Source organism: Eublepharis macularius, chromosome 9 (assembly GCF_028583425.1).
Source record: "Eublepharis macularius isolate TG4126 chromosome 9, MPM_Emac_v1.0, whole genome shotgun sequence".
Classification (NCBI taxonomy): Eukaryota; Metazoa; Chordata; class Lepidosauria; order Squamata; family Eublepharidae; genus Eublepharis; species Eublepharis macularius.
Window position 1 is genome coordinate 29,163,299 of NC_072798.1, and position 12,524 is coordinate 29,175,822.

Consider the following 12,524-nt stretch of genomic DNA (forward strand, 5'->3'; position numbering starts at 1 on the left):
TCCAAATTCTACCTGTCCCATCCAAATATTTCTGGTCAGATCTTTTGTTCTGCCGCAGGAAGAGGAAACAACTACAACTGGTCCCCATTCTTTCTCCTGCCCACACCTCTCCTCTTGGTTCAGGCACTTGAATTTTCTTAGACAACCCCTCATTAGACATATGCATTCTTGGAAGAAAGCTGTTTTCCAAATATAACAGAAAACTGAAGGGGATACTTCTGGAAGCTCTGTGCGAGCATCACACCAATATAACTTATTATCGGTCTGTACAGAAGCAGGGCTTCATCTATTTTATACTGTAAATAGAAACCTGATTCTATTCCAGAAATAACCAAATAATACATTTAGAATAAATAATATAAATCAAGTAACCTTACATAGTTTATTTTTTCCTTCTAAGGTGACCTATTTCTGGAGATGTTTGTGAGTGCGAAGGTTGGAATGGTGGGGGGGGCAGAATGGAGATAGACAGGGCTTTTTTTGTGGAAAAAGAGGTGGTGGAACTCAGTGGGTTGCCCTCGGCGAAAATGGTCACATGGCTGGTGGCCCCACCCCCTGATCTCCAGACAGAGGGGAGTTTAGATTGCCGAGCGGCGCAGAGGGCAATCTAAACTCCCCTCTGTCTGAAGATCAGGGAGCGAGGCCACCAGCCGTGTGACCATTTTCAAGCGGTTCCGGAACTCCGTTCCCCCTGCGTTCAAGCTGAAAAAAAGCCCTGGAGATAGATATTAAATGTGGGGTTCAAAGAAAAAAACTGTCTATGGGTCAAGGATAGAGTACCAAGCAGACTACAGTTACTTCATTTCCTGATCATTGAAAAAGCTTTCCCATCACTTTTTTGTTTCTGAGCTCCAAACACTCACTGCACATTTTTTCAGTTTACTATGAAACCATGAGGAGTAGAAATATAATGCTTAACCACCTCCCCCTCTCCCCAAAGATTGGATTCTCCGGATGCCAAACAAGGTGCCAGGGGAATCCATAGGTATGTGGAATACATTCAGCCCTGTCTAGACATATGGCAATGACACTGTCATTGCGCAACATGTACTAGAAAGGAAAGTATCTTATTTTAAATCCCCTTCTGTCTAATCTTAAAAGTGAACAAGACATTGTGTGTGCGTGTGTGTGTGCGTGTGTGCACGCCTGTGTGCGTGCAAAGGGGGTTAGACACTCAGTTGCCAACCCTTCCCCGTCACTGACAACCATAAGAGAAACTTAGCTTTTCTCTTTGATATTTAATTGTACACGGCTGTGCATTGTTCTATGCCGCATTCACAACAATGCAAGCTCTTGCTTTATATTTATACCTGAGATCAGCTCAAGCCCTTTGTTTTTCACCAGGCATATTGGTAGAAGTAAAAAAAACCAAAACAAAGTCCTTTGTGCTGACTCGCCTTTCACATTTGTGTTACACGAATGTCAAACACAAATGTGGGCAAATTTATCTCTACAGGTCTGCAAAAATTTGCCTGGAAAAGTGTAACTTGAAGCAACACAAACCTTTGTGTTCCCTTTTTATGAGTGCTTGTTACAGCAGGTATATTGCCTGTGGAAAGGAACACAAGTTTGTGTTGGCATAATGTTCTCATTTGTGTGTCTATACAGTACTGCATTGTAGGACATCTAGAGTGTATGCAATGTGCATCGTTCAGCTCTCTGGGTATTAAACAAAGATTTGATCTTTTTTTTTTATTAACAACAGCGGTGAAGGACAAGAGGATGCAGGAGAACTTGACTTTAGTGGTCTCCTGAAACGTAGGTGAGAACCAAGTGGTGAAGTGAGCAGGTGTGGATTGGAAATGGTTAGGCTCTTACACTGAAAGTGTCAGGTGTAGAGTGAATCCCTCCAAAAATGTTGCAATTACATCCATTTCATGTTCCTAACTTTAATCCTGAAGGGGCAAAACTTACTGAGAATGGATTCAACTCCATCCTGAACAAGAAACGATAATGGTCATAGAATACAGTACACTTTCTTAGGGCTGCTACCCATATTGTGACTCAACAACACAGGAATGTCTCAAGAACATTCCTGTGTGGCTTACATTATAACATGGGTCAGCAGCATCTTCCTAGCAATTGCCAATAGTATATGTATGTGTTTGTTTTGTGTCTGCATGGGTTTTTTTAAAAATTATTTCCTGTATAGGGATGAGCAATTCAAACAACTGAACCTGGTGAGAAAATTTGTATTAAAAGTCACCCAACATCTAGAGCATTTGTATTCAAAGTGTGCAGGCTATAAAGGATAAACTTGTAGACTTTTCTGCTCTGTTTTTCACCCTGTTTCATACAGAGAATAATCAGTAATTATTTACTGAGTCCTCCTGGCAGGCGCACTCAGGCTTGCTCGTTCTCTGCGATCTGTATTGAAAAGGTGGAAACAATTGCACATTTCAGAAATGCACTTGACAATACATTTTTAAAATATCCTTTAATGTTCACAGTAATCCAGGAAGCTTTTATCTGCCCTTATCACTATTTGTATGGGGGTGGGGGGAGGAAGAGAATGCATGTACCACTCTTGCCAGGTTGATAACTTCACATCCCATGGAGGTGAGTGCCTGAGCTGACCCCAATTTTACCACATGATAGCCATTGCCAATGATGAATTCCGATACAGCACCCTGTTTAAGTGCCATAATAGGAAGGAAAACCTTAGTGAATCTGAGATTCTGGGCAAAAGTGCAGGATGGCAACCCAGAATCACTGCCACCTCACCTGCTGGGGCCTACACCCCACCAGAGCCAACCCAGGTTCAAGCAAGACGTGGTTCTCACCCTGTGCAAGGTCAGTGTGCAGGCATGTACGGTGGTTGCCAAGCTGGCTTCTTGCTGAGCCCTGGGTGGGGCAGGCATCTGTTGCGCCTGCTGAGCCACCAGTTGACTGAGCCCTAAAGGACTCAGATATGAGTGGTGGCCATCCACCAAGCCTACTGGCTGCTGCTGGAGCCCCAGAGGAGATGAGCGTACAGGTATCTGGCACTGAGCCAGATACCCAAGAGCTGGAAGGATGGATGAAAGCAAAAGCAGGAGCCTGCCTGCTACTCCTCTTCTTTCCTCCATTGTTGGGGGCTGGAGCCTTGAGTGGTCAGGTCCCCCCCAGCCAGGGGCCAGGGCAGCTGCCCCAGATTCCCCTTGGTTAAGACTGCCCCTGGTAGGAAGTTAACCATGAGAGCTGGTGTTGTGATAAGGATCAAATGGAGCAGGGGAGAATGCTGTAAGTCATGAGGAGAAAAGTGAGGTCGAATACTTTCAGATGTCCAAAACTCATCTGAAAGATGGTCCAGGAGCAATCTTGCTTGAGCCTGGAAGGTTTTTTTCTGGGGAAACGTCTGTAGAATTAATGAAATAGACTCAGCTCTCTCTCAGATTACTGCGCATGGAGCAGCCAAAAGGGGGGAAATAAATCTCCCCATGAAAGGGAAGGCAAGAGCCCCTCCTCCCCCCCAGACCACCGTTCCCGGCTCAATAAGGCTTGCTTAATTTTTAACCAGACAGTCCCTACAGCTGCTCTGTGGTTGCAGGGAGAGACAGTCTGGGAAATCCAGACTTGTCTCGTTTAAAAAATGTAACATCTAGTTTGGCCCTGATGCAAGGTGGAATCACATCCCTTCTAAGGAATTTAACCAATAACCACTGCAGAGGAGGCTGCTAATTGATCTAGCCAACTATACCTACATACGCATTTTGAGTTCCATTTCATTCTCACCAGGTTGACATTTTCTCTTCCCTATGTAGGATTCCTGGTTTGATATGTTCTTATGTGTGTTCATATTACTACTAATATATTTGAAAAATGTGTTTGTGATACATGATTTTTTAATCATTTCCTTCTAACATGTGACTTGTGTGTGGAAAGATTTTAGTGAATTTTGTGGTCTTGGGGAATTATAGCAGTGATTGGAATGTTAATTTTGTTCTATATGTATATGTACGTATATAGACCTAGAGAAATCTTGAGTGGATAATGGGCAAATCAGACTTTCAAGGCAATCTGGTGACTATTATATTGTTAATAAGGGAGTTCTAGAATGCTTCATGCATATTAGGCCATATTTCTATCACCTGTCTTCAGAAATCTAGTTAAGTTTTACTTATTTACCACTTGCTTTATTTAGGAACACTTCAATCATTTCTGTTTCTAACTATATTAAACATTTAATTCTTATTTCATTGCCTACTGAAATCCAACATTCAAAAACAAATATATTTATTTTAGGGAAAATCCGAATGCTCATAAATATATATTCTGTTTCCCAGATTGGTAACTGTGGGATCCAGAAAGCACATATACTTTTGTCATGAAATTCAGTAGGACCAAATCAAATTTATATGGAAGTATATCAAATTTATATAACAGATTATGCCAGGGTTTGGTAGCCATCAAATAGTAGAAAGAACGCATGATTGCATTCCTGTACGCTGAGAGCTTCAAGTTCTTGCACATCTGCTCATCAGGTCCAATCCAAGCTGTCACTGGGAACCTAACCCACTGAGTTGAGGAAATCAGTTCAGTTGGTGACATAAGACTGGTTCTGCCACTTGATGAGACAAAAGGTTTCAGAGAAGGGCTTGGCCTAACCAGTTTTGCATAAGTAACTTAAAAGCAGAATTTTAATTCTGATGACAGTTTGGGGGGCTTTTAGATAGCCAGAACAAAATAATGATCTATTTTGGCAAAAGCTAAACACGTGTAACATTCTAAAAGGCACAAAACAGCTTGAATAATTATTTGGGTAAAATGAAAAAAGGATCCACATCCTGTGCTATACTGCCTTTAAAAAAGGAACAAGTTGCACACCCATTCTCCACTCAGGAATAATCATTTTATCCTCAGAGGAAAATTTGTTTGCTCAAGGATTTGTTCTTCAGTTAAACAAGGTTAATGAAGAAGCTGGAAGAATTATTTCCCTAATGGGTTGAAAATCAGGATGCACCTCATTCTCAACTATTGTCTGATGTTAAGGGGCGCATTCTCATTTTGGTTCATGTTGATACATGTGCATACCTCTGATTGCAATTGAGAGGTGTTGCTGCGGCTAGGATGGGCAGCCTATTAAAATGAGAATATGTCCCCTTAATGTGCGCCAGCTTCTGAATATCTTTTGCATTTTGACCTGACTTCTGGAAAACTGAATCTCACTGAAGCAGCAGTGTTTTGCAGTAAGTAGCCAACCTTTATAATCTGTAAGAGTAAACATTTAAATAAAGTGCCATACTATGAAAGTCGCATACATAAAAATACCCATGCTTGCTTCAGTTTTCACATGGTAAAGTCATTTCGAAAGTGTTGCCTATTATTTTCCACATTGTGGCCATTACTTACAAATGTATCATCACATGTTGAGATCTGAGGTAACCATTTTTGGATAGACCTCGAGGACATCATGATCATGTGAACGTGACAATAAAACACCGTGGTAAAAACTAACCTGAGCTGCAAGTCTCAGGGGGATTCATTTAGCTACTTTCTCTGTTCTCCAAGATTATGTTTCAAGTTCTTTCTGGAGAAGTCACATGAGGAAGGCAACCTTGTGAAAGTTCAAGACATCATCACATTCTGACAGCCCTCAAAAATTTCACTAAATAACAGCCAGAAATCAGGTTGGATGTATCTGTTAAGTGACTTAAGTCCTCCACCCATGTACTTTACCATGAGATAAAAATTACTTGCAAAAATTGCTTTTTGATGAGGAGAAGGAAATCCACTTATTGTCTGAGGAAGAAACCTCGGTGTATTTTTAGCTCACTGTTCTGGATCGTTATGACAACTTTCCTTCATGAGACAGTGAATATATCCCCATCAATAATTAGAGTTCTTTAACAATAAGCTTGAAAAGGCTCCCATTTGCCACATGTGTAGGGCCATATTCAACAGATATTTATGCCATTTGCTGTAGATCACTCACCTTTGGACCTGGCCCTGACAATGATCTGTTTCAAAGTACATGTCACAGTTTTCTTTCCCATCAGTTGAATCCCACACGTGGAAAAACAATAGATTGGTGCAGAACTCCGGTTTCCTTCATGTGAAACCTTATAGAAGCCCTTTTGAACACAAAAGGCTAACTCAAGATCTGTAAAATGTTACCCACTGAAGACAAGGGTAAGTACATCTCCTGCTCTCTCTCGCTTCCTTTCTCCAGTAAGGATGTCTGACTGTGCAACCGATCATATTGGCTCAGACCCATCCTTAAGCCTTTGAGTTAAATCACTTGGCTTAGCTAAAAGATTTCCAATGTAGCCTTCCTTGGATTTGATTTCCCATTTGCTTAGGTCATAATTGAGAGGTTTCCCACTAACTTTTGGTACATTTCTTTCTCTTACAGGGAAGTTAAACAAGAACCAGAAGAACCTGATATAGATGTGTGGGAGCTTCTGAAGAATGCCAACCCCAATGACTATGAGAAAATTGCATTCCAGTATGGAATCACTGATCTGAGGGGCATGCTGAAACGTCTGAAGCGGACTCGCAGAGAAGAAAAGAAGAGTGCAGGTATGAAAGCCACAGAAAGCTCTTGCAGGTCTGCACAGGAGACCAAGAGGAATTTCCTCCAAAAAGCATCCCGTATACCCAAAGTGTTCCTGGAATATCGAGCAACCCTAACAAGAGACCTGTTGTTCATTCTTTTTTAACAGCACAGATGCGTAAAAGGTTGTGTCAAATATGGCTTCGTCTTCCATTTTTGCAAAAACCACACTTACATACTGTTCTAGTTAATTAGCTGTCACAGCTTCCCCCAGAAGTGACATAATAGCACAGCCAACATCACCTTTTTTTAAAAAAAAGGTTCTCCTGTGGCAGTGGACAACTAGACCTGCCAGCAGGAGGCCTAGAAGAGCCAAGGAATTACAAATTACAGAGATCCCTTTGAGGATCTTTGATGGAGTCTACAATTCCCCATGGCAGAGTTGGCAACCCTACACAGGGATCAGTTTTTCTCCTCTTTCAGGATCTGGGTTGCCACAAGGGATCATGAAAGCAAACTGATCTGGGGGATCAGGCCTGGTCTTACTCCTTGCTGAATCTATAACAATGGCTTCAAGTGATCAGTAGGAACTGAGGCAGGGAAGTTGGGAGTGGGGAGTCAGCTGGGCTTCTTGCAAATTTTTATGGGCCCTTGAGCACAGGGGGCCCATAGACCATCCGTGCAGTTCCCTTGTCCCTCAACTGCAGGGTTAACAACTTTGGGTTGGTAAATTACTGGAGATTTGGGTTTGCCAGGTCCTCTCAGCAACTAGCAGGGGGGCAGGGGGAAATACTGAGTTGCAGGGAGCTCATTGGCAATGTCATCACATCACTCCTGTGTGCCCAGAAGTGATGTCAGCACATTACTGAGGGATGCTGGGGTTCCTCTTGTATTTGGGCAAAAATCTGATTTAACCCTCCATTTCTCACCATTTCCCCTCACTGGCCAGCTAAGCAGGGGTGGGAAGCACTCATTGGTGTCAGTGGATCCCTTGCCCCAGCTGGGGAAATGGTAAGTTTGGGTTAGAGCCTGGAGAGGGAGGGGATTGGTTAGATGAGGGACCTCAACAGGGTATGAAGCCACAGAGTCCATCCTCCAAAACAATCATTTTCTCCGGGGGAACTGATCTCTGTAGCCTGCAGATCAGTTGTAATTCTGCGAGATCTCCAGACTTCCCCACTGACTGGCGACCGTACTCCCCTGATTACACCATCTTCCCTCTCAGTTATGGCTCTCCCCCTCCCCCCAATGTGTGGCTCTCTTCTGTTTCTGCTTACAGCTCTCCAGCTCTGCTGGAGAAATCAGAGCATAATTCTTTTGCATTCCTTTTTGCCACCAATGCTACTGTACTGAGTCCAAACAGAATGTGCAAGTAGTTTACAGTTTTCAATACTCTTCCAATCCTGAAATCGGAGATGGCTCCCACAATGTCTCAGGGCTGATTTTCCATTCCTTGGTGGGATGGGTTACCTGGGAGTGGCAGCAGAATAGGAACATAAGAAAAGGGTCCTGCTGGATAAAATTAATGGTCCATCTAGCCCAGCATCCAGTTTCCCACAGTGGTCAGCCAGATGCCCAGGCAAGGCCTCGTCAGAGCCTAAAAGTCGAAGCTTCCTCTGTTGTCCTCCTCCTCCTCCAGCTCCTGGCATTCAGAGCTATGCTACCTCTGAACACAGAAGTTCCATTTAGTCAACATGACTAATAGCCAGTGATGGACCTATCTTTCACCAGTCCCCTGGTGGGGCTGAGGGATCCCCCCACTCCCAGCCATTCACCTGGCTGGTGGGGGGGAAAGACGCTGGGGAATGGGCCTGGGAGGCAAGAAGTCTCCTGCACCAGCATGCAGCAGGTGAGCTCCCACCAGGCTCAATGACTTCACTTCTGGAAGTGATGCCATTGACTCGGTGATGAACTTGCTCCTGCCCTTCATAGGGGCCAAAATTGGCACCTGTGAAGGGTAGGAGCATGCTCACAGCCAGCACAATGATGTTACTTCTGGAAGTGACATCATTGCACCTGCTGGGAGAGCGCACACACACAAGAAGATCAGGGAGGTAAGTACCAGGTCCCCCCACTCCTGCCAGGAGGTTAAGGGGAGCTGGCAACCCTACATGTAAGCTAGAGGCCACCATCACTATATTTTGTGTCAGTGACTTCCACAAGTAAATTATGTGTTGTGTGAAGACAGCAATAATCATTAAACAATGACTTAATGATAAGGTTAACAGAGATTCCTGGTTATTGATAATTCTAGGAATTGTGAACTTTTATGACAACAAGCTTGTTTTCACATATTTCCTTTTTTACTTTTCTTCCTCAACTGCTTTATCACCCAACAGCTTTTGCTAAGATTTTGGATCCTGCGTATCAAGTGGATAAGGGAGGTAGAGTAAGGTTTGTCGTGGAGCTGGCTGATCCAACAGTGGAACTCAAGTGGTATAAAAATGGCCAAGAAATACGACCAAGTGGAAAGTAAGTAGGTTGATGAACTCAAATGCAAATAATGCTTTAATGCTGTCTTATTACATTATTATAACATTATGAAGGGAACAATTAGATTATTTCAGTGAGAATTGGCCAGTCAACCATAATTAAGAAACTAATTTATTCAGAGGCAGTATATTCTGATAAACAGAGGCTAAGAAGCAAAGCCAGAGATACTAACCACCTTTTTTGGATACCCTATTTCTGATGGGCTACATATAAGTTTAATCAACAGGACAAATAACAGCTCTCCGGGGCCACTGGAAGAATGGCATGGGGGGCCCTCCTACAGCTGCCAACTGCAGATTAGGAGATTCCTGGAGATTTTTGAGTTAAGATTGAGGAGGGAAGAGTTTGGAGAAGGGAGGGAGCTCAGTAGAGATGTGATGCCATAGAGTCCACTCTCCAAACTGCCATTTTCTCCAGGGGAGCTATAGTCTGGAGATCAGTTGTGATTCTGGAAGAACTCCAGACCCTACCCAAAGTCTGGCAACACTAGCTCCTTTCTCTGCCACACTACCAGTCTGAATCAGGGGCTCCACTCTGCTAGGAACTGAATGTTCAGTAGAGAACTAGCAGTACGCATCTGATGGTCATTGTTATAGACATGAATGCAATACATGAAGTTGGTAATGAATGTGTGGTTAGGCCCTTATGCCTTACCATGAATCCGCTGTGTTTGGCAACGGACACAAGCTTGGGCACGGTGACATGGGGGCATGCCGTGTAAAACCATAGAGTTACCCATGATCCTTAGAGCTACCCAGTGTAACTTCTGGGTTTTCTCTGGAAGTGATGTTATGGTGTGCATGAAAAAGAAACTTTTAAAAGAGGTTTTCAACTTGGGTTGCCAGCAAAGGGCCTCCAACCTTAGTGGAAGGCTGGCAACACTATCTGATTGGCTGCTTGGAATGAGCATACTGGACTACAAAGTTACTGATCTGATCTAGCAAGAAAGTCTGATGTTTTACTGCCATTGCTGTAATTTTATTTATTTATACCATCATAATGCTGTGCCTTCATATCAGTTTACAACAGGTATTAAAATTGTTAAAAGCTGTTTTTAAAAAATCATAAAATCAAAACACTGGTGAGCAGCACAACAGTTAGAAGTGTGAAGGCCAACAGAAGCATTCCCTAACTTACAGCCTCCTAAAAGCTCAATAGAACCCAAGTAGGGTTGCCAGCTGTCTGATTTTGGACTGGACAGTCCAGTATTCCAGTGTTCTGCCCAGGAAAAAAATGAGAAAATACAAGACATATAAATGTCCAGAATTTTCTAGTTAAATCCCAAGCAGTCCTGGGAGGGCTGAGATTGAGCTTGCCCCATGCAGAGGCTCAAGCTGGGAAAGCAGCAGTTGCTGTAGATGGAGCTCAGATGGCCGAAGAGAGGTGGAAGAGAGTCTGCAAGACATGGAAAACAGTCACCCAAATAAGAACCCTGCACTGTAACAAGCAGACAAAGATTCCAAAGAGAAATCTGAAGGGAGGGGGATGCGATCTTAGCAACAATTGTGTGAAGTCAAGGAGCGCTATTCAGATCCAGTTTTCTATCTAACTAGCTGTCATTCTAAGGAAAAGGAAAACCACACATTACCCACTGTTGTATGACTGCTGGCTTTGTGTACTGATGATAAAGATGGCACGCTGCCTAGGACAGAACCTCTGCAAGGGAGATCCCCCATCCCTTTCCACTAACCCCTTCTAATTATAAAGTTCAGGGTGGGTGGAAGAAAGGAGGGGAAAGGAAGGCTATAGGAGAAGGAGAGGTTGTGCTTCTGGAGAAGGGAGAGTGCCTGTGAGCCTTGCCTTCTCTCAAGACGCCTGCTGAACTGAATGCCCCACCTTGTGTCTTTCAGGCTACAGAACAGCTGTTAGATGCTAATGAGCTTTGGTCATTACTGACCTGAAACAAATGTGAACCAGTGACCTCAAGGTGAAAGGCTCCATATCCCATATCCCATTACCCATCCCTTGAGCCATCTGGCCTACCAGTAATGTTGGCTCCTTTACCCCAGCTATTATTGTACTTTTAAAAAAAATGTCAAGAGTGCCTGAATGGAACCTAGGCTCCTCTTACAGGTTATTTCCATCTTCACTGTTCTAAGGTTTCAGGGACTCTTCTGTTCAGCCCTCTGGAAGTTTGCTTTTGCAATATTTTTTCCTGGAGAATTAATAAGTGTTTTAATGATATTTCAGCAAAGAATATTCCTTTAGTTCCTCTGCTATAATCAGGGCTTTTTTTTCAGCTGGAATGTGGTGGAACGGAGTTCCAACACCTTTTGAAAATGGTCACATGGCTGGTGGCCCCGCCCCCTGATCTCCAGACAGAGGGGAGCTTAGATTGCTGGCGCGGAGAGCAACCTAAGCTCCCCTCTGTCTGGAGATCAGGGAGCAGGGCCACCAGCCATGTGACCATTTTCACCAAGGGCAATTTAAACTTTAAAAAACTTCCCCCACCCCTTGTTCCAGCTGACCCAAAGTGACGTCATTGTGCAGTCCTGGGAACGTGTGCGCACTTTGCGCACATGCATGTGATACCAGGGGCACTACCTTCCGCCAAGAGTTGCCCCCTGTGCTGGCAACCCACTGAGTTCCACCACTTCTTTTCCCAGAAAAAAAGCCCTGGCTATAATTATGTTGAAAGATTAATGTGAGATACCAATCTGTCTGCTAATGATTCTAGTCTGTTCTTTTTGCCATTCCTACCAGATACATTTTTGAGCACAAAGGTAATGAAAGAATCTTATTTATCAACAACTGCTCGCTGACCGATGATGCTCGTTATCATGTGACCGCTGGTGATGAAAAGTGCTCTACAGAGCTGTTTGTAAGAGGTAATATCTATCAGGATTTATTCCACAGATCGTTCATTGATGTATAATGATGTAACGCCACTGATAATAGCTATTTCATAATTTTTATTTTTTAATTGGAATATAATAATTCAAGAATGAAAACAAATGAAAGATGCTGTCTGCACCTGCTATTTTTAAGCACCCAGTTTGTTAATTAAAATTTTATGCACATCGTAAGTTGTGCACACACACACCCCACAGCTTCTCGTGAGCTTGATTTGACCTGTGCTGCTGTTGGAAAACTATCTGATCCAGAGCAGCCTGGCCCCCCAACACAGCTCATCAAACTGACTGGTGTCTTGCCTCAAAAAGGCGTCCTTGATATTAAATAAGTTGTATAGGCATTTATATATTAGCTGTTTTATAGCAGTGTGTAAAACCAAGAGATGACAATAATAGGTGCTAATGTAGTCTGAAACAAAGGGAATGGGAGAAAATGAAGGCCCACAGCTCTCCTGTTCTATCTACATGGTGGCCTGCTTCTCTTCTAGTGAGCTGAGAGTGTCAGCATAATTCCAGGGTTCCTGATGCTGTGACCAAGCCCAGACCCATTTCTACTCAATTCTGTCTTCTTCTTTGCCCATTCAATGGATTGTAGGGCTGCCAGAATACCAAGATAACTTTATGCTTCTAGTTATTCTGTCAGAACATTGTCATTGGAGTGCTTCTTTCAGTAAGATGGTAGTTTAAGATATGGTTCGACATTA

At 43.3% G+C, this 12,524-nt stretch overlaps 1 protein-coding gene across 3 annotated transcripts in view; it reads left to right on the plus strand.

Annotated features, from left to right (window-relative positions):
- Window positions 1-12,524, plus strand: part of MYBPC1 (myosin binding protein C1) — a 113,437-nt gene that overhangs the window by 41,011 nt on the left and 59,902 nt on the right. For all 3 annotated transcript variants that reach the window (XM_054989159.1, XM_054989160.1, XM_054989161.1), the window contains exons 8-11: window positions 1,706-1,762; window positions 6,335-6,501; window positions 8,815-8,947; window positions 11,672-11,796. In XM_054989159.1, the coding sequence (XP_054845134.1) occupies window positions 1,706-1,762; window positions 6,335-6,501; window positions 8,815-8,947; window positions 11,672-11,796 (482 nt within the window). The remainder of the gene's footprint in view (window positions 1-1,705; window positions 1,763-6,334; window positions 6,502-8,814; window positions 8,948-11,671; window positions 11,797-12,524) is intronic.